Source organism: Triturus cristatus, chromosome 4_2 (genome assembly GCF_964204655.1).
Source record: "Triturus cristatus chromosome 4_2, aTriCri1.1, whole genome shotgun sequence".
Classification (NCBI taxonomy): domain Eukaryota; kingdom Metazoa; phylum Chordata; class Amphibia; order Caudata; family Salamandridae; genus Triturus; species Triturus cristatus.
Genome location: NC_140586.1, coordinates 325,155,112 through 325,182,726, shown reverse-complemented (window position 1 = coordinate 325,182,726; position 27,615 = coordinate 325,155,112). Strand labels below are relative to the sequence as shown.

Sequence of the window (27,615 nt, the reverse complement as noted above, 5' to 3'; positions counted from 1 at the left end):
ATTTCTTGCCCAGTTGCTTTGTGGATCTGGATTGCACTTAAATTTCCATCCTCATGATGGAAACATCTGAAAGGCCTAGGGGCGTTTTAACATTTAAAAGTCAAATATTTGGTCATCTAACTTTCCTTGGTCTTTAAGATGCTCCGACTTCTCGCTCTTAAATTTTCTTTGATTATGCATATTTAAAATATTCCAGCCAGTCACTTACTGCACAGCGGATGTACATTATTTGTCAAGTTACTTGTTATCATCCTCTGATGCTGGGACGACATTTGCTCAGGTGTGCGAAAACCTAAATAGGACTTCCTCCTGGTTGAAGGTTTTATGTGGCACAACATTGCTGGAGTTTATGAAAGCTTGTGGGAGGACCTTGAAGGGGGACAGACAGGTAGTAGTCAGCATAGGATTAAATTGAAAGGTATTTCATAGCTGTCTGTGGTGATCATTGCAGTGTGTGTGATTGCACCTGATGAGAATCCTGCAGCCCCTGTTCATGAAAGAGATTATGTGGAGCATCAGTCTGGTTATTATACCAGACTGAGTCAAAAGATGAGCCAAAGAAACAGACATTGATTCTAGTTTTTCTTGTATGTTATGAACCCTAGTAACTGACAAAGACTGTCTGACTAATTGGGTGTTAAGCTCTTATAATTCTCTTCAGACTACCTGTTTTCGGTGGTTACGCTTGAGCCTACAATTTGGTGTGAACATAAATCAGTAGTGATCTTCTCAGGTTGAAGTAAGTGAATGCAAATTGTCAGTAGATTGTTCTCACATATTTCTTTGGAGCTCTCAACCGTAGTTTAGACCTGAAATGTCATGAGAGTCCAACATTTCACCATCCACTGTACGCTCTCCACATTCCTTGCCATCTCTATACATCATACAGCATATCTTCAGAGCCTTTCTGTACCTAGCTTAGTGCACAGGTGATTGCCCTGATTGCACTAGTTTCGGTCCAACCATAGCCTTGTTCCATGCTGTACCACTTCTCTGGATCATAGCTGCATGACGACTTCATGTCAAATTCGGTGTAGGCTGGCAAGGCTGAAGAGTAGTGTGGGCTTTTCACACTTCTGCCTCTTCCACAAGGCGAGCTCCCTAACAATGGGAGGACTCTCTCCTTATAGAGCAATTAAATGCCCCTGAGATGGCATAGGTAATGGCAAGAGGGGGTGGTTTCTGGGCAGGAAAATTAAGGGTTCTGGCTGGCTATTGACTTAGTGAATGGGCAAATGGGCCAGGACCTCCTTCATCAGGTGAGTATCAAAACCTAGAGCATGTTTGCAATCATTACTGTTAGTACATCCTGAAAAGTCACCACTTTAAAGCAGGGATTTTTTTTTAATTCTGACAGACTGGTAACTCATGGAAAATTCCAGAAGTCCTTTGGAAGATTTGATAGAATTCCCGACTTCGAGGCCGCCATTATAGACCTTTGATGCATTATCTATCTTATGAAGTATGCAACTCTTCACCCTGCCCATGACCAATTACTTTAGCCCTGAAAGATACTTCTAACCGCAGATTCATCATTTTAGCAATATCTCCAGACACTAAACTGGATTTGGAAATATTCTGAGCGGTGTCTCCATGCGCCTTTAGATTACACTTCGCAGCTCCACATTTGCTTAGTTCCACCCCAAAAGTGACGGAGATGAGCCGCATATAAGTGCCAGCTCTGTAACCAGTCATTAGTTCCTTTCTTTCCAAGCCTTAGAACGCGGATCTGGAGCTCTGCTCCCTTTTTCCGTCATTCCAGTGTGAAAGGGAACAATATTCCCACCTAAAACTAGAGGGTTCAAACGATGCTGTGACTGTCGTAAAGAGATTTCGATGATGGACTTGCAATTTGTGTGCCTCTGGTGTTAGGACATGGGGCATAATTCCAAGTCATGTGAGAAATGTGCTGTCAGGCACCCGAAGGTGATCCTGGACCATGAAGTGACGTTGTATATCACCAAGCATCAAAAGAAGCGACACGAGTCATACTCCCTCTCTAAGTCGAGGACGCTTACCTGTTCCTGCGACATGTCCTCTTCGTGACCGAGGTCATCCGGTAAGTCCAAACTGAAGCGGATACACAGGAAGGAAATGAGGGACTCAACCCCTTCCTATCACTCTCCATCTAAAGAGAAGTCGTGAGTGAGTTAAGGTGCCACTTGATCTCGCTCCTGGTGTCTGATTGAGGAGCTGATCTCACAGATTATCTCGATGTCCCTCCCCGAATTTCCCAGGCCAGCGGTGATACTGCAGCAGGATGGGGACCATGTTGTGCATTTTTAGCACTCTTCTTGCTCCCTCTGGTGCGCCTTTGTACCCCAAGGATCTACAGAGGCCTCTAGTTAATGTATCATCAGCAGAACTGTCCTCTGTGTCTACTGAGCACCTAGAAGCCGCTTCGCTTTGTGTTCCGCAGCAACTCCGGTATTGACTTGCATCTCGCTCAAAGACCTTGCCCGGTCCCTTCGTCATCAATGCTGGGCATGCTGGAGATTTTCCAACTTCTGTGTCCAACTCCAAGCCGAATCCATTTCCACATTGACCAAGTCTGCGCTCCCAATAAACTCCAGGGCACCCATTTCCCATCCACTCGAAGCACTCCCTCTACCATGGAGTTGTCTTCAGTTGCTCCACTAGTCTTTCTGTTCCTACTCTGACCAGAGCTTGCCGTCACTAGGAGATGACAATGAAGACGATGGGAATGTCTTACCCCCACATTATGATGATATCTCTCTCTCTCTCTCTCTCTCTCTCTCTCTCTCTCTCTCTCTCTCTCTCTCTCTCTCTCTCTCTCTCTCTCTCTCTCTCTCTCTCTCTATATATATGTATGTGTATATGTCTATATATATATACATGTATGTGTATATATATATATGTATGTGTATATATATATAATAATAATAAATACCAACATTTGTAAAGCACATAGCTACCTCCGGAGAGGTGTCCTGGCACTGGGGGCCATCGGGAAGATTAAGCAAGCTATTGCCCAGAGTCACATGGTGCTGGGCTAACCTGCCACCGGCGCTGGGGATCGAACCGTGAACCCCATGGTCCGGAGTCAGGCACCCTGGCCGCTGCGCCACACATATATATATATACATCAAGAGATCAGTGGGTCTGATATGTCTTCTGATACAAGGTTGATTTCCACCCTTGGAGCACCACCAACCGAAGAGACTTCCTTTGCTGTAGTCATTAGATGTGCTGTTGAGGTCGTGATCTACTACTTCCTTCTGTTGAGGTGTTGAGCTTAAAACAGATGTGCTTAGTGACATTCTACAAGCTGGGCCGGCTTCTTCTGAGCCATTCTACTGTTCAATGAAGCCCTAACTGATGCTGTTAAACCTTGCTCTTGCCCACCAGTGAACAGACAGGTGGCCATATACCACAGACTGGTCTTTGGCGGTCCTTAGTTTTGTACGCAGCATCCTACTGCTGAGGCTTTTGTTGCCCAAGTTTCCACTAGAAAGCTCATTGTGCCTTCTGGATTTCAAAACTGTCTTGCGCATTCTGATCACTTCTGCTAGTCGTGTGAGTGAGCTCCAGGCCCTACATTACCGTTTATCTAGTCAAACTGGTGTTGATGATCCGATTGGCCTTCTTGAAAGTCATGACTGCATCTCACATTGTTAAATTCATCACTCTTCTAGCGTTCTTTGCCCCGCCTCACCCCTTGAAAGAGGAGGAGAGGCTCCATCAGCTGGACCCAAATGAGTCTTAAACTGTTACTTTGCTTGCACCACAGACCATTGGGTGAATGATCAGCTTTTGTGGGGTTCTTTGGGGCAGAAAAGGGTTAAGCGGTGCAGAATAATACTTTGTCAAGGGGAATTGTCCTCTCCATTAGGATCTGCTGCCCAATCGCCAAGATGCAGCCTCCGGAAGGACTGAGGGCTCATTAAACCAGGGTCAAAGCTGCTACCACTGAGTTGGCACTTGGAGTACCTGTTCTTGACATCTGCCAGGCCGTGGGGTGTAAGTGCACATTTTTACAAATCACTACTGCCATGACAGCCAGGTCCGAAGGGAAGGGCATTTCTCATTTACAATCCTGCAGGACTATCTGATCTGAGCCCAGTTCACAGGCCCTCCTCCTTTGGAGGTACTGCTTTGGTATCTATTCTAAAGGTGAGGAATCTGCAGTTAGAAGTATGCATCAAAGAACAAGCTACGGATCTTCAGTTTCTGATGGATACGCTATCTAACTGCAGATTCCTCACTGTTCTCCCACCTCCCCGTTCTGTGGAGTTGTCTCTTTTTACCATCTAAATAAAGTCCCAATTTATAGCTCTGCATACAAGTACCAACATTGTTTTGTGCCCTGTGTCCAAGAGCGTGGAAAGACTCAAGTAAGAAACTGATGTTGACGCTCAGGGGTGGTACTCCCATCTGTCAAATCAAATCCAGGGTCGAACTAAGCCAATGCAGTGCCACACGCTACCTCCTAGCTGTGCACAAGATCACTGCAGAGGACATTTCCGGTTCCAGTCTGGGAATATTCTAAAGGTGCAGAATCTGCGGTTAGATAGTGTATCCACCAGAAAGAGCTTTTGTGTAGGAAAGTAACTGGTTAGTTAAGTGAGCCTGCAATTAATACAAGATAAGTGATGTGGAGTTTCTGCTACTCCAGGGATCATTTTTCTCCAGTTCAAAATGAACATCTGCTGGTATCTGGCTTCTGTTATCAATTCTAGGAGCATTCCAGAAGTGAAACATCTATTGCAACCCTCCACCTTAGCCATGCCTGTAGTCCTTTGGACAGGGGCACTCAGTCTGCACAAGATACTCCTTTCTTTGAGTATTGAATTTTCAACTTCTTGTTAGCCCTACTTGATGATGGGCCCTGAATGAACAATTATATCAATGGGCTGATGTCTATTTTGAACACCTACAGATTCCAATTTTTGGGAAGGAATTGATAGCATTCTCGTTCAATTGATAAGAAACCCTGGCCTTTAAGAAGATTGATGTATATCTGGTTATGTTGTCCCAATGCTTGATGCACTTGCAACATGAAAATCATGTTACACCAAAATATAATCATCTGAATGCCTCTGGCCCACAGGAACCCCATTGCTGTCTTGAGCTGTTGTAGAAGTAACGCAGTGAGTTAGGGTCAAATGCATAATGACTGTAAAAGTCTATTTGACCTGCATGGGAAAGGTCACCTTTAAGGCCTAAACAAGCCGCTCAGCACTTCCTGGCAAGCACATGTTTCACAAGAGATAAATGTCCTCCATTTTGAAGTAACACCACTGTATGCCATTGCACTTGAGACCAAACGTGGCAAATGAGCTGAAGCATTTGGACAAGGCTGACATTAATGCGGTCAGAGGGCTAAGAACATAGGATTTGTTGGTCATAGTTACCAAAACCCAAATGGCCCGGTGAAATTTGTGTCTTTGTTGACATGTGTCTTCAAAACATAGCTGTCAGGGTGGAGCAAGACCTCACTCCAACAGTTGTTGACATATTAGGTAACCTCACTAGAGCTCAGTGTTTTACTTAGCAAGATCCGAGTGCAGGGTAGCAGCGGTTGGAAGTGTGCCTTTAGCTTCATCTCAATCACTTTATCCATGTATGTGGGGCTAAGAAAATGCTGTCAGCACAATTTTGTCATGTAATCAGCCGCTGAGGAATGTCAGAATACCATCCATGAGGTGCCTCTTGGTCTCCCCTGTGTGTTGTGATGATATCCTTCTGTCTTTGTGGACGAACGATAACCTCACCCCAGACTGAGGGCATTGTTTGTGAGACTGGAAGACAAGGACTCACGCGGATTCAGTCAAAGTGTGCCTATAACAGTCCTGTAGTAGGGTTGCAGCAGCAGAAAGGTGGAGGATCCAAAGGCTACATCCGACATGTTGGGATGATGTGCTGTCATAATGTTATTCTGTTGTTAGTATTTGTATAGTGCCAGTAGTACGCCCCTTGGTACTGTTTGTATGGTGGTGCCTGATCCTAGATTGTTTAGGGTTTCCATCAATCAGATTCTGTATTGTCCTGTCCTGATATGTTCTGGCTACTGTCTTCTGCTCCATCTCTGTTTAGGTGACTCGATCATTTTCAAAGACAAGTTGGTGTATAGGAGTTTTGGTTTTGAGAGGTTTGCCGGCGGCCATTTACCTGTTGCTTGCATATCCCTTAGGACTATAAAATGCCCTTTCTACTGGTAATTAAAGATAGTCTAAACCTGGTGTTACTGGCTAGGTGGCATCTTTTAGGTAGTCTGGTCTACCTCACTGCCATGTTGTCAAAGCATCCATTCTAGGTGAGGGACATTTCGCACCAACATGATTTTCAAACATGTAAAGACGCTGTAGTGCCAGACTGCCTTATGAATACACTCCGAGAAGATGGCGTCAGCCAGGGACCCAGCTTTGTTTTGGAGGCCGTGCTACCTCAAGAGGATGCAGGAGGCAGTCAGCCCAAGTCGGACTTACCTCCAGGACCCTGCCTCTGACAGATAGCGGTACTCTCAAATAGAGAACAACGTGATTGCTTTTAGGGTCTTGGCCAGGTGCTCTCGAACATAGTTTTCTTTGGCAGGGTTCTGCAGAGTTGGGGGACTAATGTAGCAACTCTCAGTTTTTGGACTTTGTTCATCATCGTTCAGATTGTATGGTCTCCATCTTGATGCTTCAGGCATGTGGATTTCAGTCGCAACGCCTCTGATCACACTGAAAATCATGATACCAAAATGGCCACTTTAGAAATCGAGAGAGCCTGCTTGGGAATTAATGTGACACGTCTCTGTTGTAGAAAGTGGGACATTGAAGAGATACTTACAAAGTAGCCAGTAATTGGGACACACATTTAAACAGGAGGCGAGCAGCGTTCGTGGATTCGGGCATGTAAAAGTAAACATTTAGAAGAATGTGCAAACAACCTGCAGACAATTGGTTGACTGCTGCTGGGGAGGAGATTTTTATTATGGGCATCTCCTGGATAAGAAACCCAAGCTGATGTACTATCACAGCAGAAAAAGTGTACTGCTATGGAGATGTCTGATGTGGGCAATGTATTGTCATTATTTGTAGTCACTGGAAGCCCAGACAAGTTCTTTAGCTTATGCAACAGGAGCATTGGATCTGGAAGGGATTTGCTCATTCAAGACTAATAAAGGGCAACGAGGTGCTTTTTGCTGAAGTAGGTGGGCTTTCCATGAAGACACCCAGACTCTCAGCGCAAAGTAAAACCGTTTCCCATTCTGATTTGTGTGTTTGGGTTTGAGAGTTTGCTCCATGCATGCCTGTACTTGAAGGAAAACCATTCTCAGCCATACATAGGCTCAGTTAATGCTGCGAGCCCTCAATAAGTTTTCACACTTGCAGAATATACTCTTGTATATCTCGATTGTTTATTTGAATTCAGCGAAGTAGAATCATTTGTTTCTAGACCTTGTGTTCATTTGAACAATCATGCTGGTTAAAAATAGAAAAACAGTAAAAAAATATGTAAAATATGCATCGTTTGACCTTTCTAAAGAAAGTTGGTTATTGTCTACACATCTCGAACAGTACTCTCTTCATATTGTGAAACATTTGCTTGACTGAGTGAATGCAGCGGTTTCTCTGCACGTTTTGAGCAAGAATGTAGCACTTGTCTCATGCAGCGCTATCGTGAGCCAACCGTTTAAAAGAGTCTTATTGTGCTCGTTTCTGTCGACAAGCAGTCTTGCTTCCGCACAAGGAAGCGCACTGTGGTGTGGTGAACACCAACCCTGCGCGAGACAGCAGCTCTGGGCCCTGCAGATGCAAACAAGGACTGTGGCCCACCTTCTCCCCCGTTGGACAGTGAAAGCCAACGGGAAGTGTGGTGCAGCGGGCCCGTGCTGCACAGAGGAGGCTCTGGCGTTTGATCGTACCGCACCTCGGGCAACTCTCTTGCACACTAGGCGTCATTTAAAGACCTGCACTGGGGGGAAAAGCCCAACCCTCCAATATTTAGGTCCGAGCTCAAAAATGGCTGTCCAATCTTGAAGAACTAGAAAATTCGGTGCTGGCTTTCATTTTACTGTCGTGTACTATGAACAAATGCCGGCCTAACATTGCCTTAGCTTGTTTGACCTGAGGTTCATACAGACTGTGTAGTATTTCGAACAGCACTGTTCATATTTCAATGGCACACCTTAGGGCAGAACTCTGAACATACACCGGACACAAAGCGAACATTTTATGAATTGGCTATTAAAGCATCTAATAGTACCATTCTGTCTGACATCTTCGGTTTTAGCGAGCAGGTCGTGTAATGAAAGCTATGGTAAAAGAACTTGGTGGCTGCTGTACAAAGCCCTTCTGCAGTCTGATTCACAAAATCAATAGGTTTGCAACTGCATTTTTTTAATTCTATGTATAATTAAGCCCATTTTGTAGGTACATCTTTTCGACTCGCAAAGTGGATTTTGTGATCCCTCCCGAATCGCACTTAGGGGCGGGTGTGAAATGGGTATCCGCTTCTAGTTGCATCCCGCAATGACATGTATCAATGGTTTCCCACCTAAGTTGTGCTCGCAAACCACTGATCAGTTACAGACACCTCAGAGGAGCTGGTAACTGATTCACAAATCCATACAAACACAAGGATGGTGGTAGGCCAGCTTCTCTGTGTCGGTAACCAATAGCAGGGGGCCAACAAAAGCAAGCTGCCTAATTTATAATAGTTAGGGAAGTTTTTCTGTGATCACATGCGACTGGGCAGATCATAATACATATGTCACATTACAAAATTAGGTTAGTTGCAAAAAGTAGGTGCACATTTGTGACCACTTTTTACGGCCACCTTTTTGCTATGCGTCCCAGAGTGATTCGGAAGAGGACGTTGCCTGATCCTTTCCTTCAGGTCAAGAATACGTGTAAACCCCAGTGTTCTTTTGTACACAGTACCTTACTGCATAGTTACCTTCATAGCCATATTTTGTACCCTGAAACTGCAATAATATTTATTTTGCTGATCATTATTTTAACTCCCTGACTTTTACCACAAGTAAATTAAGGTTAGATCTTACGGAACGTTGACTTTGTGTGATACTGCCAGCTGAAGTGCTACAACAGTTGGAAATTAGTCCTATGATGTAAAATGTGTAAAGTTTGACTAGGAGTTTACTGCATCAGGCTTACCAAGATCCCTTGTTATGCTGATTAATACCTAGGTCGATGGCACCATTTGAATAAGTGATGTTGCTGGGAATTCCCTTTTCCATAGACCTTTTGCTTGATGCCCCTTTGTTTTGGTACGGCTGGCTGTTGTTGGCCTCTTGTTTTGTGTGTCCCTTCTTCAAATGAGTAAACATGTTTTGCTATTTCCAGCCTAGGAAGTCGGCCTTGACCTTTTTGAACAAGCAACACATTGCATGAACGGCATTATCACTTTGTATAGTAAAGTGTTATAACAATTGGTAACCTGTCACTCTGGCTCTTGTGAACTGAAAGGCAAAAATCCTCTGAGACACTTTTTTTGCTCTTGCGAGTGGTGGGCGGGGCTATTCTAGAGTCCTTATCATTTAGCACCAATTCTTTAGAGTATTTGAAACCAGTTTGACCTTCTTGGGCCAGCTTCAGGTCATTTGAATCTCATCATCATGAATCACCTTTCATTTGTTTACTTTCATTGGCGGTCTGACCTTAAAGATAAAGGACTTTGCAGGTCTGGTAGCCGAATTGTTCCATTTGTGTCATAGTTTCCCCTTTCCAAACTGGGATCTAACTAATTAGGCAAAGTATTTTTTTTTCCTCAAACCGATTGCTCTTTAACCTTCTTTACTAGGTAATCCTGCTGACTGCACTTGACTCCACAGTATTCATTCCCTGCCACAAATATGTTTATGTATTTTATCTTGCAGAATTATGCTGCCAAACAGTACTTCCGAAGATGTCATGCCTCTGTACGGTATTTTACTCAACAATGAGGTACGCATATCTTAAGAACTTGAAAATGAAATGGTTGTTTTTATCAAGCGTTAATCTTTTGTATATCAGTGGCAAATTTGCAGAAGGCATAAAACTATCAGTTCATGTTCAGTTATGCTGCACATTCAGTGAATAACAATCCTTTGTAGATTGTAAGGTTTGAAGATGTAACGTACTATATAGATTCTTAAACAACCAATTGTGCATCGAGGTGAAACTTGACTGCTCAAAAAGTATCCCCTGCATGTGATTCACACAATCCGTAGATGTGGAATTCTGGAAGTTGGTCTGATTTTCCCAGCTATAAACATGGCTTACTGGGTAGGAAAATGCATTATCCTGCACTGAATGTTTTATAGATCCACATGTTTCAGTTATTGCCTGTTGACAGGCTAAGAATCTTAAGTAGTAAATATTAAATAGCAGTGGCAGTTATCACTCATCTTAATCTTACAATACAGCCTGTGTAGTTCATTGTATGAAAATAACTCTTGCAGTGAGGTGGAGAGACCTTGAGTTCCTCTCTGCACTGAGGCTTCCATGGTTCAGATTTTATACCACCTGTCAGTGAAAAGAGGGAATCCTCCGGAGCTTTGCTTTCAAAAACGGTCTCAATAGATTAAACCATTTATAGTTGTGCTTTTATTTCTTGTGATATCCTCTCTGCACCCTTTTCCAGAAGAGGGATAGCTTTTGTTTTTTTCATATTACTGGAAGGCCGGATCCACGATCTAACAGCAACCATTGCTGTGGCTGAAACACCTTCTAAATCTATGAAATCTTGTGCATGCCCTGCCAAACCTGTTGGGCTAAACAATATATGCAGAAGACCCATTCCTCCAACGTATATATCTGAAAGAAACACGTTAGTTAGATTCCTCACCTTAGAACATCCCCAGGCGTCAGACTGGATCCAGAAAGATTTTTGTAGCAATACCCCTTGCGCGTCGCTAGGCGTCGTCTGCGGCTCCGCGTCCGTCGTTGGCGCCGTGCGCCGGAATGACGTCGTCGGAGTACTTAGACGCCGCCCTCGCGCGCTGACAGTTCTTCTTTTTTTCGCACCAGTAAGCGCCGATCCGGGAAGAGCTTACCCCTAGCCATTTTTTTTTACTAACTTTTTGACTCTTTTTGGTCTATCGACTCGACTCTGGTGCCGGTAGGATGCCTGGTTTTAAGGCCTGTGACGCCTGTCATCGCCTGATGTCGGTGACGGATCACCATCGCCGGTGCCTTTACTGCCTGGGGGTCGACCACGACGCGGAGTCGTGCCCCGACTGTCAGGCCTTGACATCGAAAGCTAGGCGGGAGCGGTCCTGTAAGCTTCTCGAGCTTCGGCACTCGGCTCCGCGCCGCTCTCGGTCCAGGAGGAGGTCCAAGGACCGATCGCGGAGCCACAGCCATCGTCATCGCTCGTCGGGGTCTTCGGGTAAGTCGAAGCACTCCAAGAAGTCCAAGAGACGACATCGCTCTTCAGACTCCCCTCGCCGGTCGCACCACTCTGCCGAGGGTCAGGGTGGTCCCACCCCCGCGGCTCCGTCGAAGCCGCAGGAGCCGCGTCCGTCCCCATACCTGCCGGTCCCTGCGACTGACGCGACTCCGGCGGAGGTCAGTGCCTTCCTCTCGGCCATGAGGGGCCTGGCTCCACCGTCGACGCCTGCCGGCGCGCCTTCGGGCCCCGCGGGCTCGACTGGGCGACCTCACGTGCCGGTGGCTCCGGCCCCGGCGCCATCGACGGCTCCGGCCCCGACACCGCAGGTCCCCGAGGGATCCAGGCCTGGATCTCGGTCGGCGCCGGTCGACCTCACAACGCCTCCTCCGCCGGCGCCGACACCGGTTCCACCTCCGACGCCGTCCCTGGGCGACGTCGTTCCCCAGTTTAGCCCCGGTCCGGGCCCGACGCCGGCACGGTGCCGCCCGGCGCCGACTGGTGAACCTTTCATCTACTGCCTGGCTCCGATCGTTCCTCCTGTTTATCGGGAATCGGATGACGAGGGCGACTGGGAGGGGTATGATGACCCTATGGCCGCTCATGCCCAACTTTCTCAGGACTGGGCAGAGGAATTGGGGGATGCCAGCGGTCTGGATACCTCCCCGGACGCTGGTTTCATCTCTCCTCCGACTGTGGCCTCGGAGGAGGGTGCAGCCTTCTCAGTGGTTCTGCGCAAGGTGGCCGAAGCCCTAGGGCTGGAGTTGCCTGCTGTGGCCGTGAGGACTGACGTCCTCACTGAGGTCCTTCAACCGACAGCAAGCTCCACTGAGCCTCTGCTGCAGTTTAATGAGGCCCTCATTGACGTTCTGCAGGGCACTTGGTCCAAGCCCTCCACAGTCCCTCCTGTGGACCGGAATGTTTCCCGGCGCCACCGCCCTGCTCCGGGCGACCCCAGTTTCCTCTCCCAACACCCCACCCCCGAGAGTCTGGTTATCCAGGCCTCAACCTCCCAATCCTCCTTCCCGTCCGCTCCTCCGGATCGGGAATCCAAGAGGTTGGAGCAGTTTGGCAAGAAACTGTTCTTGTCCCTGAGTTTGGGACTGCGGTCTTTAAATACCGCTTGCCTTTTGGACCATTATTCCCACTCTCTGTGGGATGCAGCGGAGGACGTGCTGCGCTTGTGTCCGGTGGAGGCCCGGACACGACTCGCTCAAGCTCTTGCTGACGGTCGAGATGCAGCGCGGCATGCCATACGGTGTGGACTTGACACCACGGACTCGCTGGGTCGGGCGATTTCCACCACGGTGGCGCTTCGGCGTCACGCCTGGCTGAGGTCCACGTCATTTTCGGGGGATGTCCAGAGTTCCCTCATGGACATGCACTTTGATGGCACTCGCCTTTTTGGTGAGAAGGCGGACAGTGCGCTGGCTCGGTTCAAGGACTCCCGGGCCACGGCCAAGTCCTTGGGTCTTTCGGCCCGCGGCCGTAAACTTCCGCCTTTCGTCCCTTTCGTGGCCAAGGAAGGGGCGCCTCCTCACGTCCGCCCAGCCACCGGCCGCAGAACCAACCTGCACGCGGTCGCGGACGTGGATTCCGCCGAGGCGGTACTGGAGGTCAACGTGCCGGTCAGTCCACATCCACCCCGGCAGCATTCGCCTCAAAGCCCTCCTAGTCCGAGCTTTCAGGCCCATTCAACGCCAGTGGGCGGCAGAGTTCGCCATCACCTGCTCCACTGGCACTCCATCACGTCGGACAGGTGGGTGCTGCAAATCGTCCGAAGGGGCTACTCCCTCCCCTTCGAGACGACCCCTCCAGCCATGCCACCGCTGAACCACGGTATGTCGGGGGATCATTTGCATCTTCTACGAGAGGAAGTTTCGGCCCTCTTGGCCAAAGAGGCCATCGAGCGCGTTCCTGGTCCAGAAGTAGGTCGTGGTTGTTATTCCCACTACTTTCTGGTTCCCAAGAAGGGCAAAAGGGGCCTACGCCCGATCTTGGACCTCAGGAGCATCAACGCCTTCCTCCGGAAGGACCGATTCAAGATGCTCACTTTAGCTCAGGTTCTGGCTGCCCTGGACCCTGGAGACTGGATGGTAGCATTGGACTTGCAGGACGCTTATTTTCACATCCCCGTCCTGCCGGCCCACCGGAATTACCTGCGGTTCACGGTGGGTCAGGAGCACTTTCAGTTCACCGTGCTCCCCTTCGGCCTCACCAGTGCCCCTCGGGTGTTCACGAAAGTGATGGCGGTGGTCGCAGCTCATCTGCGCAGATCGGGGGTTCCAGTCTTCCCCTATATCGACGACTGGCTGTTGAAGGCGGCCTCGCCCCAGCAAGTCGTCTCCCACCTCCAGACTACGGCCAACCTCCTGCACTCGCTGGGGTTCTCCATTAATGTGCCGAAGCCGCACCTGAGTCCCTCCCAGAAGCTCCTTTTCATCGGAGCGGTTTTCGATTCGGCGCAGTTCCCGGGTCTATCCGCCGGAACAGCGGGTCCGGGACATTCAGGCATCTTCCGGCCTCTGTCCTGGGTTTCGGTCAGGTTGGTGCTGCGGCTTCTGGGGCTGATGACCTCCTGCATCCTGTTGGTACCTCACGCCAGGTGGCGGATGCGGGCTCTGCAGTGGGACCTGAAGTTTCAGTGGGCCCAGCAACGCGGCAACCTGTCCGACCATGTCCTGATCTCGGAGGGCACTGCGCACCAGCTGCAGTGGTGGCTCATGAATCGCGATTGGGTCAGCGGCAGATCCCTCTCCCTACCCCAACCGGAGCATGTCGTAGTGACGGATGCGTCCCTCCTGGGATGGGGGGGCCATATGGGAGAGGCGGAGATCAGAGGACTCTGGTCTCCGGCGGAGACTCGGCTCCATATCAACCTATTGGAGCTGAGGGCGATCCGACTTGCACTGAAAGCCTTCCTTCCCTCTGTCCGGGGAAGTGTCGTGCAGGTGTTCACGGACAACACCACCGCCATGCGGTATTGCAACAAACAGGGCGAGGTGGGGTCGTGGACCCTTTCTCAGGAGGATCTGCGCCTCTGGACATGGCTGGACCATCAGGGCATCACCCTGGTGGTTCAACATCTGGCGGGCTCTCTGAACGCCAGAGCAGACGAACTCAGCCGCCGGTGCATGATGGATCACGAATGGCGTCTGAACTCGGACGTGGCGCAGGGTCTCTTTCTGCAGTGGGGAGAGCCTTGGTTAGATCTATTCGCCACCGAAGAGAACCCGCAGTTCTGCGCGTTGGAATTTCCAAGGCGGCACTCGCTCGGAGACGCTTACCACTTCTGCCCAGAGTGCTGAAGAAGATCAGGCGCGACCGGGCCCAAGTCATCTTGGTGGCTCCGGATTGGGCACGAAGGTACTGGTATCCCGAGCTACTCAGTATGTCCATCGATCCCCCGATACGACTGCCTCTTCAGGAGGACCTTCTGTCACAGCAGCAGGGGACGGTCCTCCACCCAAACCTGTCCAGCCTCCACCTCCATGCGTGGAGATTGAGCGGCGGCAGTTGATGACATTTGACTTGCCTCCTGAAGTCTGTGATGTTATTCTGGCAGCCAGGCGTCCCTCCACAAAGACGGTATACGCCTGCCGGTGGAACAAATTTGTGGCATGGTGTGAGAAGTTGGCCTGATATATGATGTCACTAGTTCTAGTGTACACCTTGTATCAGTCCAAACAACCCTTATGGTGATTGGTTGTAAAGTCAACCTTATAGACCAGCTATCCTAGTGGTAGCATGGACAAGAGCAGTCTTAGGATAAACTCTGTATGGCATGTGAAGCCAGCTGTTATACCATTTGCAATCCCTTGAATACCAAATGAAAGGACACCACAACAGATATATTATAAAAATAGAATGTATTTATTCTAGTCAAAATACCCTCAGCACTCTTTATGAGATTCGAGGTAAGTACAACACAGTCTTATTTAAGCATACATAAGTCACACAGGTAAGTAATACAGTTAGGCCCTAGGGCCACGCAAACCATATACTAAGTAAGTGGTATAAGAACCACTGTCACGAACACAGATTAGGTCTAGGCCTAGGGAATCGCTGGGGCTACACTAGCCTATCAGTTGCTAGGCAGTGGGAGGCCCACGGGATTCAGGTGCAGAGTGGAAACACTCACGCGTAATGCGTTAAAGTCGATAGAAATAGTAATGTTTAGAATTTAAGATTTTTAGGACACTTCGGAAGGAACTAGGAGTTAGAGACTTGGAAACTAGACACTAGGATAGTCAATACCCTTGTGAGCACCGGAGTACTCAAGTTACCTAGCCCACGGGCTGCGGGTGCATAGGTGTGAACTTGCGTCGGGTTTCGTCGTCGACTCCTATGGATGCCTGAAGAAAAGATGCTGCAAAGCAGATAAGTCATTGTTGAGCGGATGCACTCCTTCCCTTAAATCATTAAACTTATTCTCCAACTCGATAAATGAATGCGTGCGAACAGAAGCCGTGAAAACGTCCCTAATCACAGCTCAATTGAAACAACTCTCCCAAAGGGCACTTTTCTCCTGCGCCCAACTGTCGCACTGCAAAAAAGGAAATCCTTCCTTAGACACTTCCTCCAAAATTGCGTAATATTTACCAGTTTGTCCATCATAATCCAAAACCTTATGTCATAGGTCTTCCTCTTTACTACATCACCACGGAGACAGCATGTTTGCGCTATGATTCTTTATTCAACATTTTCAAGTGCCAAACGTTGCCAATCCAGGCTTTTACGCAGGCATGTGAAATCAAACATGTTTTGAAAGTGGGCTTATAAATTTGAGTACTCCCAATGCATTTCGAATCTTTACAATTCTTCGTCAGGGGTTGACTAAAAATGAAATAGAAAAAACAGTTCAACTAGCTGCTCAAACTCTTTTCGTGCCGAAAAACCTTTACCCATTACTGTACCTCCACCCTCACCCAAACTAAACTCTACTACACACCACCCAGTATTGCCACTTAAAGTAAAACCCCACCCACCTATCAACCTTCCCAACTTAACAAAATGTGCATCCCCAATTTTACCAACATGTGCAAATGAATCACAACTCCCTCCCAACTACCAAATACCCAAAACCTCAAAACCACCCTCCTTCTCTCCCATTTACCTACTCAGCGCCACAACCGGCAGCATAACCTCACTTCACTTCCTCTTCCCAAATCTCATACCGCTTTTACCTGCCACTCGAGCCGTTTTTAAAGAAAGCTCCCAGCTGTGACCAATCAAGCCATAATTCACTCCTCCCCCGTGACATAATCCTATGAAGTAAAATACAAATCCCACAATACACTCCCCTGTTGTAACAAAACTAAACCTAACCGAAATCTGCTCCACCCTCCAACAAAACAAAATAACATCGTGAATAACCTACACATACCCCATCCATCAATTACGTGATCTAAACATAAAACGATGTTTAAAAATCGCATTTAACAACAGAAAACCATTAGAGCACCAAAGTTCATCTGTCCCATCATTCTGATGTTGATGTTAAAAGACATTCCATTTCGATTCTCAGCGTTCCACTCTAGATGTTCATTTTTTGTCTCCGTGATGATAATTTCTTAAACTTTATTTTGACAACCATGGGGTGCAAGCTCATGAGGCGATTATGTTGCAAAGAAGGTAAGTCATTGTTGAGCGGATGCACTCCTTCCCTTAAATCATTAAACTTAAAAGAAAAGATGCTGACAGGCAGTCAGTGAAGAGTGTCCGGTGGATTCCAAGGATGGAATCAAGAAGGAGGATACCTGCAAGCAGAGGGGACAGAGTCTAGGTCACCAGCCAGGAGCCGGGAAGGAACCAGGCGATGTCGTGAAGATGCAGGGGAAGAGGTGAAGCTTGTCGCAGCAGCCGCCGGTACCAGGAGGCATCGAGGACGACCAGAACCAGGACGCGAGCTGTCCCACGAGGGCTCTTGCTGTCATCGGCGTCGAAGTCGAGTTTGGACACAACAAGCTTTGGCAAGCGCAACCCACGCAGAATGAAGGATTTGCTTCTGTTGCAGACCAGGAAGGCCTGAGGTGCTTCTCTTTCACAGAGAAGCAAGGGCCAGTCTGGAGGAGCCAAACCAGCAGTGGAAAGTCAAGGGTTCGTCGTCGCAGAGGTCACTAGCCAACGGGCAAGAAACCGGACAGACGCGTCGAGCAGGAAAATGCAGAAGGGCCCCACGCAGAACTCGTGGAGTGTGGAGGGCTGATCTTCGGTGCAGATGGTGCTCGGGGTTGGGACTTCTCAATCCCCAGAGCACAACTTCGAGGATGCCTCAGAAGCTGCGCTGGAAGCAAATTTTCCCAGGTAGCTGGTCCCACGTCTCTCGTCGCCTCCACGGATCTCAGCTTTGCTGTGGATGTGGATCAGGGTCGGAGAAGTCTGGAAGTCAAGGCGCTGGTCGGGCTCTGCAGTCGGTACCTCGTAGAACTTTAGGCAAAGCAAACGGCAAGTCGCTTGATGGTGCCTGTTTGCACAGGGTGACCACTTCTTGGCCACAAGGGAGATTCTTCAGTCATCTTCCATAGTCGAATGTCGAAGGTCCAGAGTTTCTGTTCAAGTTTCAGTTATCAGATAATCCAAAGTCCTAGGGACTCAGCTCCCACTCTTATACTAATCTGGGGGGCTGGGTTACCTGCTAGGTCCCTCCTATGGGTGGGACCAGGGAGGGGGGTGGTTACACCCCCTTCCCTTTGTCCAGATTCGCCCCAGGACTGGGGCTGGAGTGCCCCAGCACCGGTTTGAACCGGACTATGCATGGGACACCTTGTGTGCCCCAGGCAGTGTCTCGTTTCATTCATCCCTCCCTGCCCCAATACACTAAGGCCTGTCTAGGGTGGTGCTAGCACCTCCCAAGGCAGGAAACCTATTGTCCAAGCCTCCCTCGCTGGAAGGACTCCCAGCAGCAGGAGGTCAGACTTGTGTCTGTGGCAGCAGCATCCATTTTGTGATGCTGGGGCTCCGGTTAACTTTAGCCGGGTAGTAGGTCTTCAACATGTCTTCTCCCTCTAGAAGGGAGGAATGCTATCCTCATCGCCAGAAATGGTGTGGGGGTAGTATTCCAAAGTGTTAGACACCTTACACAACATGTTTTGATAAAGCCAAACCATAGTTACCATAACCGCGAGGATTATAAGGCACTTTAAGAGTATATGGTAGGCGATATCATAGAACAGCCATAAGGACATGGTTCCGAAAGCTGCAGACAGGCTCAGCTCATGCTAGAGCACCATCTCACGTTTCCAAGCACTCTGCCTTCAGGATTGTTAAGGCCTGCCATAGGAGTGACTGATAGGTTACCCATGTGTCTATATATAAGGTAGGTATAGGAATACTACACCTAAGCAAGGGGTGATTACACGACCTTGCCCCAGCTGAGTGATCAGCCAGTTGTGTCATAATGGAAGGCCAGCCAGGGGTGGCATAATACATGCTGCAGCCCCTGGTAGGCCTAGGGTACACCCATGCCCTGGGCACCTAAGGTACACTGTACAGGGCCCTATAGGGTGATCCTTACCAATTGGGTTATGTACCTAAAGTACATAGTGTGAATTTAGAGAGAGAACAGCTGGGCTGTGGGTCTGATTAGCAGTCCCACAGCCACATCTAAGTCGAAAACCAGTGAAGCAAAAGCAAAAAGTGGGGGTGACCATAGGAAGCAGACCCTACTCTCCTAAACAACCCCCCCCCCCCAAACTTAGGGACATTAAACTAACCTTAACCAGTTGAGTCTTCATGTTCTAAGTGGAAATATCTGGAGAGTCCATCTGCATTGGCATGGTCAGTCCCGGGTCTATGTTCCACTGTGAAGTCCATCCCCTGTAGGGAAATGGACCACCTAAGAAGTTTGGGATTTTCACCCTTCATCTGATTTAGCCACATGAGGGGCTTATGGTCTGTCTGAATCTTGAAGTGAGTGCCAAACAGGTATGGCCCCAGCTTCTTCAGGGCCCAAACCACAGCAAAGGCCTCCCTCTCAATAGCTGACCAACGTTTCTCTCTAGGGGTCAGCCTTCTACTAATAAAAGCAATGGGCTGGTCTTGACCATCTATATTCAGTTGTGAAAGAACAGCTCCCACACCCAACTCAGAAGCATCTGTCTGGACAATGAACTCTTTGGAGTAGTCTGGACTTTTCAGAATAGTTGCAGTGCACATGGCCTGCTTCAGGTCATCAAATGCCTTCTGACAGCTTACTGTCCACTGAACTTTCTTTGGCATCTTCTTAGAGGTCAAGTCATTAAGTGGTGTCACAATGGACCCATAGTTCTTAACAAACTTTCTGTAGTACCCAGTCAGGCCCAAGAACGCTCTGACCTGAGTCTGGGTAATTGGAGGAGTCCAGTTCTTTATGGTCTGGATCTTGCTCTCCAGTGGTTGAACCTGACCCCCACCTACTAGGTGGCCCAGGTACACAACCTTGCTCTGCCCTATCTGGCACTTAGTGGCCTTGATAGTGAGGCCTGCCTTTTGCAGGGCCTCTAAAACATTCCTCAGGTGGACCAGGCGATCCTCCCAGGTGGAGCTAAAGACAGCAACATCATCAAGATAAGCTGCACAGTAGTCATCCAGGCCTGTAAGGACTTGATTCACCAACCTTTGGAAAGTGGCAGGTGCATTCTTCAAGCCAAAGGGCATTACCACAAATTGATAATGTCCTCCTGGGGTTGAGAAAGCAGTTTTGGCCTTTGCATTCTCAGCTAGTCTGATTTGCCAGTAGCCTGCTGTCAGGTCAAATGTACTCAAAAACTTGGCAGCTGCCAATCTGTCAATGAGCTCATCTGTCCTAGGTATTGGGTGGGCATCTGTCCTAGTGACAGCATTGAGACCTCTGTAATCCACGCAAAACCTCATCTCTCTCTTACCATCTTGGGTGTGAGGTTTTGGCACACGAACTACAGGACTAGCCCAAGGGCTCTCTGAAGGTTCAATGACTCCCAGCTCCAACATCTTTTGTACCTCAATCTTTATGCAGTCCCTGACATGGTCAGGTTGCCTGTAGATTTTACTCTTCACAGGCAGACTGTCACCAGTGTCCACCTCATGGGTGCACCAGTTTGTCTGACTTGGGGTCAGAGAGAACATATGTCTGTAGGCCTGTAGAACTTGTCTGCAGTCCTGTTGCTGATGGTCAGTGAGGCTGTCAGAAAAGACCACACCATCAACTGAACCATCATCAGGGTTCTGAGTCAGCAGGTCTGGGAGAGGGTCACTCTCTTCCTCCTGCCCCCCATCTGTAGCCATGAGTAAGCCCATGTCTGCCCTGTCAACATATGCCTTTAACCTGTTGACATGAAGCACCCTGTGGTGGCTTCTGGGAGTCCCAAGGTCCACCACGTAGGTGACTTCTCCCTTCTGTTGAACAATAGTGTGGGGTCCAGACCATTTGTCCTGGAGTGCTGCTGGGGCCACTGGCTCCAACACCCACACTTTCTGTCCTGGCTGGTACACAGTCAGCACAGCCTTTTGGTCATGCCAAGCTTTTTGGAGTTCTTGGCTTGCCTCAAGGTTTTTAGAAGCCTTCTTCATATACTCTGCCATCCTGGAGCGGAGGCCAAGTACATAATCCACTATGTCCAGTTTGGGTTGTCTGAGAGGTCTCTCCCATCCTTCCCTTACTAGACACATGGGTCCCCTTACAGGATGCCCAAACAAAAGCTCAAAAGGGCTGTAGCCAACCCCCTTTTGTGGGACCTCTCTGTAAGCAAACAGAAGGCAGGGTAAAAGGATGTCCCATCTTCGCCTAAGCTTGTCTGGTAAACCTTTTATCATCCCTTTTAGGGTCTTGTTGAACCTTTCAACAAGCCCATTGCATTGTGGGTGATAAGGGGTAGTGAATTTGTAGTTTACACCACACTCCTTCCACATTGCAGTTAAATATCCTGACATGAAGTTGGCACCTCTGTCAGAGACAACCTCCTTTGGAAAACCCACTCTGGAGAATACTCCAAGTAGGGCCCTTGCCACAACAGGAGCTGTTGTGGTCCTTAGGGGTATAGCTTCTGGATACCTGGTGGCATGGTGCACTATCACCAGTATGAATCTGTGCCCATATGCTGTTTGGGGGTCCATTGGTCCTACAATGTCTATCCCCACTCTCTCAAAGGGAACCCCCACCACAGGTAGTGGTATGAGGGGGGCCTTTGTGGTGCCACCTGATTTGCCACTGGCTTGGCAGGTGACACAGGAGCGACAAAACTCCTTGGTATCTTCTGACATGTGAGGCCAGTGAAAGTGAGGGACAAGTCTGTCCCAGGTCTTATTCTGGCCTAAGTGTTGTTGCAAGGGGAATATCATGGGCCAAGGTAAGAAGGAAGCCTCTGAAACTCAATGGTATGACCAGCCTCCTGGACGCACCAGGCTTGGGGTCTCTAGCCTCTGAGTACAGCAGCCCTTCATCCCAATACACTCTATGGGTACCTTGAGCATTCCCTGCAGCCTCAGCAGCAGCCTGCTGTCTGAGGGGTTCAAGAGAAGGACAGTCTAATTGGGCCTGCCTCAGATCTGCCCTTGAAGGTCCCCCTGTCCCAAGAAACTCAACCTGGTCAGGTTCCAGTTCTTCTAGGACAGTTCCTTCAGGGCTCTCAGAATCATCCTCCTGTGAGGGCTGGCTCTCTACCTGAGGCAGGGGGGAAGGCACAGCCTTAACCCTACTGCTCTTTCTCTTGGGTTGTGTCTGGTCCATTGTCCCAGGATCCAGCACTTGTTCAGTGTTGCACGTTTTGGCCTGTGACCTAGTCACAGCAAGGACATGTGCATCTATTCCAAGCATTTCTGCATGGGTCCTATACTCCACTTCAGCCCACACTGAAGTTTCAAGGTCATTTCCCAACAGACACTCTACAGGAAGGTCTGAACTCACCACAACTTTCTTGAGGCCAGTTACCCCTCCCCAGGAGAAGTTAACAATTGTCACACTATGGGAGGTAGTGGCATTGCTAGCGTTGGTCACTAGGTAATTCTCACCTAGCATGATCTGTCCAGGGTCCACAAAGGCAGGTGTCACCATTGTGACACTAGCACCTGTGTCCCTGTAGGCCTGAGCTATTCTTTGGTTGATCAAAGGAGTCTGTCTGTACTTGCCCAGGTTACTGGGACCCACAGTAGAGGACAAAGCTATGTCCCCATCACAGATCAGAACAGACTGAGTGGGTATTCTGACTAGGCCAGAATCCACTTCAGTTCCCAGGGTTAACCCTATTACACCCTTTTGCTGGGAACCACCACTTACAGCTGGACTATGGGGTACAGTTGCCTTAGGGGCAATGGTGGTTGGGGGCTTGTCCTTTTTGGTGCACTCACTAAACCAATGGTAATTGGAATTACAATAGTTACACCAAGGTTTCTTTTGGCCATCTTTCTTTTTATCCTTTTTGGGACCACCCTCCCCCTGAGCCTTTTGGGGGCCTGGTGAAGACTTCTGGTCTTTTGATTTCTGCTCATTACCCTTCTGGTCTGCTTTTTTCTGATCACTGCCCTGGTTCTGTTTTTTTTGCTTAACTCTAGTCCTGACACACCTATCTGCCTTCTTTCCCAATTCCTGGGGAGAAGTTAGGTCAGAGTCAATCAAGTGTTGATGCAGTACCTGGTTTTGACAGTTGTTAAGGATTTGTTCTCTCGTGATCAAATTATACAATCCTGTATAGTCCTTAACCTTACTACCCAATAACCAGCCTTCCAAAGCCTTAGTGGCACAATCTACAAAGTCAGTCCAGTCCTGAGTCTGTGTCTTCTGGGTATCCCCGAACAACAACATGTATTGTTCAGTGGTTAGGCCAACCCCATCAATCAGAGCACTCTTCAGGACAGTGTAATTGTCAGCATCCTCATCACTAACTGTGAGGAGCTTGTCTCTACCTTTCTCGGAGAAGGAGAGCCACAAGATAGCTGCCCACTGACTTTGGGGTACCTGCTGTACTTTGCAAGCCCTCTCCAAAGCAGTTATCCATTTGTGGATGTCATCCCCACACTTGTAGGGAGGGACAATCTTGCTCAGGTTTCTATTGTCATAGGACCTGTCTCTATCTGTAGGGATAGTGCTGCCACCAGTGGGTCCTAACCCACTTAACTTTTGTTCTCTGGCCAGAGCAAGTATCTCTTTGGCAAGGGCAAGTTCTTCCCTTTCAATCCTCAGATTGACTTCCCTCATTCTGGCCTGATGCTCTTTTCTCTGTGGAGAAGTCATTCCCCTGTGAGAAGAGGCATTGGAGCTATTAGAGACATGGGAGTGGATAGATTCCCTTGAAGGGGATCTTCCTCTCCTGCTTCTCTGGTTAAGTCCACTTGAGGGTCTGAATGGGGGGACCCCATTCAGACTTCCATGTAGGCTTAAGTTAGCCTGGCTAAGTCTCCTAACTTGGACCTGGCTGTCTACCTCATCTTCTGAAGTCCCTGCTGACTCATCTTGATCAGTATTGTGAGGGGAGTCTTCTGTGGAGGGTAGACCCTCATTGGTACCTAAGGCACCATCCTGGGAGGCTCTCTGGGCATCATACTCTTCTAAGATCTCCACTAGATAAACGAGGGTAGGGTTTGAACCCTGTTTTAACTTTCTGGAGGTACACAATTGTCTCATCTCCTGAAAAGTTAGGGTATCATATCTAGAGGGTATCTTTCTAGGATATCCCCCTCCTGAGAGAGAATCAACTTGATCTCCTCTCAGAGACATGATCTAGTGAGGGTGTGGTGTGTGCACCTACCTACACTAGTTGTATCTACTAAAACCTCTCTAGTAGTTGTAGTCAGGGTGTGCTAGGCCCTTCAACCTACAACAACTAAGTTCAGTAGAACTTAAGTATTTATAAGCTATGTTATATGTACCTTACAACTATCCTTGTGATCTTTCAATTTGATATCTCAAGATTGCAATGGTATCACAACAGCAAGCTCAGATCCCAACCGCTGCTCACCAATGTGAGAAGTTGGCCTGATATATGATGTCACTAGTTCTAGTGTACACCTTGTATCAGTCCAAACAACCCTTATGGTGATTGGTTGTAAAGTCAACCTTATAGACCAGCTATCCTAGTGGTAGCATGGACAAGAGCAGTCTTAGGCTAAACTCTGTATGGCATGTGAAGCCAGCTGTTATACCATTTGCAATCCCTTGAATACCAAATGAAAGGACACCACAACAGATATATTATAAAAATAGAATGTATTTATTCTAGTGAAAATACCCTCAGCACTCTTTATGAGATTCGAGGTAAGTACAACACAGTCTTATTTAAGCATACATAAGTCACACAGGTAAGTAATACAGTTAGGCCCTAGAGGCCACGCAAACCATATACTAAGTAAGTGGTATAAGAACCACTGTCACGAACACAGGTTAGGCCTAGGCCTAGGTAATCGCTGGGGCTACACTATCCTATCAGTTGCTAGGCAGTGGGAGGCCCACGGGATTCAGGTGCAGAGGGGAAACACTCATGCGTAATGCGTTAAAGTCGATAGAAATAGTAATGTTTAGAATTTAAGAGTTTTAGGACACTTCGGAAGGAACTAGGAGTTAGAGACTTGGAAACTAGACAATAGGATAGTCAATACCCTTGTGAGCACCGGAGTACTCAAGTTACCTAGCCCACGGGCTGCGGGTGCATAGGTGTGAACTTGCGTCTGGTTTCGTCGTCGACTCCTATGGATGCCTGAAGAAAAGATGCTGACAGGCAGTCAGTGAAGAGTGTCCGGTGAATTCCAAGGATGGAATCAAGAAGGAGGATACCTGCAAGCAGAGGGGACAGAGTCTAGGTCACCAGCCAGGAGCCGGGAAGGAACTAGGCGATGTCGTGAAGATGCAGGTGAAGAGGTGAAGCTTGTCGCAGCAGCCGCGGGTACCAGGAGGCGTCGAGGATGACCAGAACCAGGAGGCGAGCTGTCCCACGAGGGCTCTTGCTGTCGGCGGCGTCGATGTCGAGTTTGGACACAACAAGCCTTGGCAAGCGCAACCCACGCAGAATGAAGGATTTGCTTCTGTTGCAGACCAGGAAGGCCTGAGGTGCTTCTCTTTCACAGGGAAACAAGGGCCAGTCTGGAGGAGCCAAACCAGCGGTGGAAAGTCAAGGGTTCGTCGTCGCAGAGGTCACTAGCCAACGGGCAAGCAACCGGACAGACGCGTCGAGCAGGAAAATGCAGAAGGGCCCCACGCAGAACTCGTGGAGTGTGGAGGGCTGATCTTCGGTGCAGATGGTGCTCGGGGTTGGGGCTTCTCAATCCCCAGAGCACAACTTCGAGGATGCCTCAGAAGCTGCGCTGGAAGCAAGTAGCCAATTTTCCCAGGTAGCCGGTCCCACGTCTCTCATCGCCTCCACGGATCTCAGCTTTGCTGTGGATGTGGATCAGGGTCGGAGAAGTCTGGAAGTCAAGGCGCTGGTCGGCTCTGCAGTCGGTTCCTCGTAGAACTTTAGGCAAAGCAAACGGCAGGTCTCTTGATGGTGCCTTTTTGCACAGGGTGGACACTCCTTGGCCACAAGGGAGATTCTTCAGTCTTCTTCCGTAGTCGAATGTCGAAGGTCCAGAGTTTCTGTTCAAGTTTCAGTTATCTGGATAATCCAAAATCCCAGGGACTCAGCTCCTACTCTTATACTAATCTGGGGGGCTGGGTTACCTGCTAGGTCCCTCCTATGGGTGGGACCAGGGAGGGGGGTGGTTACACCCCCTTCCCTTTGTCCAGTTTCTGCCAGGACTGGGGCTGGAGTGCCCCAGCACCGGTTTGAACCGGACTATGCATGGGACACCTTGTGTGCCCCAGGCTGTGTCTCGTTTCATTCATCCCTCCCTGCCCCAATACACTAAGGCCTGTCTAGGTTGGTGCTAGCACCTCCCAAGGCAGGAAACCTATTGTCCAAGCCTCCCTCGCTGGAAGGACTCCCAGCAGCAGGAGGTCAGACTTGTGTCTGTGGCAGCAGCATCCATTTTGTGATGCTGGGGCTCTGGTTAACTTTAACCGGGTAGTAGGTCTTCAACATGTCTTCTCCCTCTAGAAGGGAGGAATGCTATCTTCATCGCCAAAAATGGTGTGGGGGTAGTATTCCAAAGTGTTAGACACCTTACACAACATGTTTTGATAAAGCCAAACCATAGCTACCATAACCGTGAGGATTATAAGGCACTTTAAGAGTATATGGTAGGCGATATCATAGAGCAGCTATAAGGACATGGTTCCGAAAGCTGCAGACAGGCTCAGCTCATGCTGGAGCACCATCTCACATGTTACCAAGCACTCTGCCTTCAGGATTGTTAAGGCCTGCCATAGGAGTGACTGATAGGTTACCCATGTGTCTATAAGGTAGGTATAGTAATACTACACCTAAGCAAGGGGTGATTACACGACCTTGCTCCAGCTGAGTGATCAGCCAGTTGTGTCATAATGGAAGGCCAGCCAGGGGTGGCATAATACATGCTGTAGCCCCTGGTAGGCCTAGGGTACACCTATGCCCTGGGTACCTAAGGTACACTGTACAGGGCCCTAGAAGGTGATCCTTACCAATTGGGTTATGTACCTTAAGTACATAGTATGAATTTAGAGAGAGAACAGCTGGGCTGTGGGTCTGATTAGCAGGCCCACAGCCACATCTAAGTCGAAAACCAGTGAAGCAAAAGCAAAAAGTGGGGGTGAACATAGAAAGCAGACCCTACTCTCCTACACATGGTGCACAGCAAAGGCTGTGGATCCCCTTTCTGCCCCTCTTTCTGAGGTTCTCCTCTTTCTTCTTTCTCTGGCCCAACAGGGCTCTACTCTGGGCACCTTGAAGGGTTATCTTGCTGCAATCTCTGCTTTCTTAAGGCTTCCTGATCAGCCTTCTCTTTTCAAGTCCCCTGTTGTCTCCCGTTTTCTCAAGGGCATTACTCATATGTTCCCTCCTGTTCCATTCGTAATGCCTCAGTGGGATTTGAACCTTTTTCTTACTTTTCTGATGTGCGCTCCCTTTGAGCCCCTTCACAACTGTCCACTTCGTCTACTGACTCTGAAAACTGCCTTCCTGGTGGCTATCACCTCCACTAGGCGGGTGAGTGAGCTCCAGGCTCTGTCAGCTAAGCCTCCCTTCCTTTCGGGTTAACCCGGATAAGGTTGTCCTCCGGACCCGTCCTAAAGTCGTGACTCCCTTTCACATCGGGCAATCTGTCACGCTGCCCACCTTTCCGCCTCCGCATCCTTCAAAAGATGAAGAGAGGCTCCACCGTCTGGACCCAAAACGTGCGCTGTCATTTTATTTGGCCCGCACAAACCAGTTCCGGGTGGACGGCCAACTTTTTGTTGGATATGTAGGTGCGAAGAAG

The 27,615-nt window shown here is 48.8% G+C and overlaps 1 protein-coding gene across 5 annotated transcripts in view; it reads left to right on the top strand.

Moving 5' to 3' along the window:
- Positions 1–27,615, top strand: part of SWT1 (SWT1 RNA endoribonuclease homolog) — a 976,200-nt gene that overhangs the window by 883,492 nt on the left and 65,093 nt on the right. For all 5 annotated transcript variants that reach the window (XM_085601694.1, XM_085601692.1, XM_085601689.1 and 2 more), the window contains one exon: positions 9,848–9,914. In XM_085601694.1, coding sequence (XP_085457820.1) covers positions 9,848–9,914 — 67 coding nt within the window. The remainder of the gene's footprint in view (positions 1–9,847; positions 9,915–27,615) is intronic.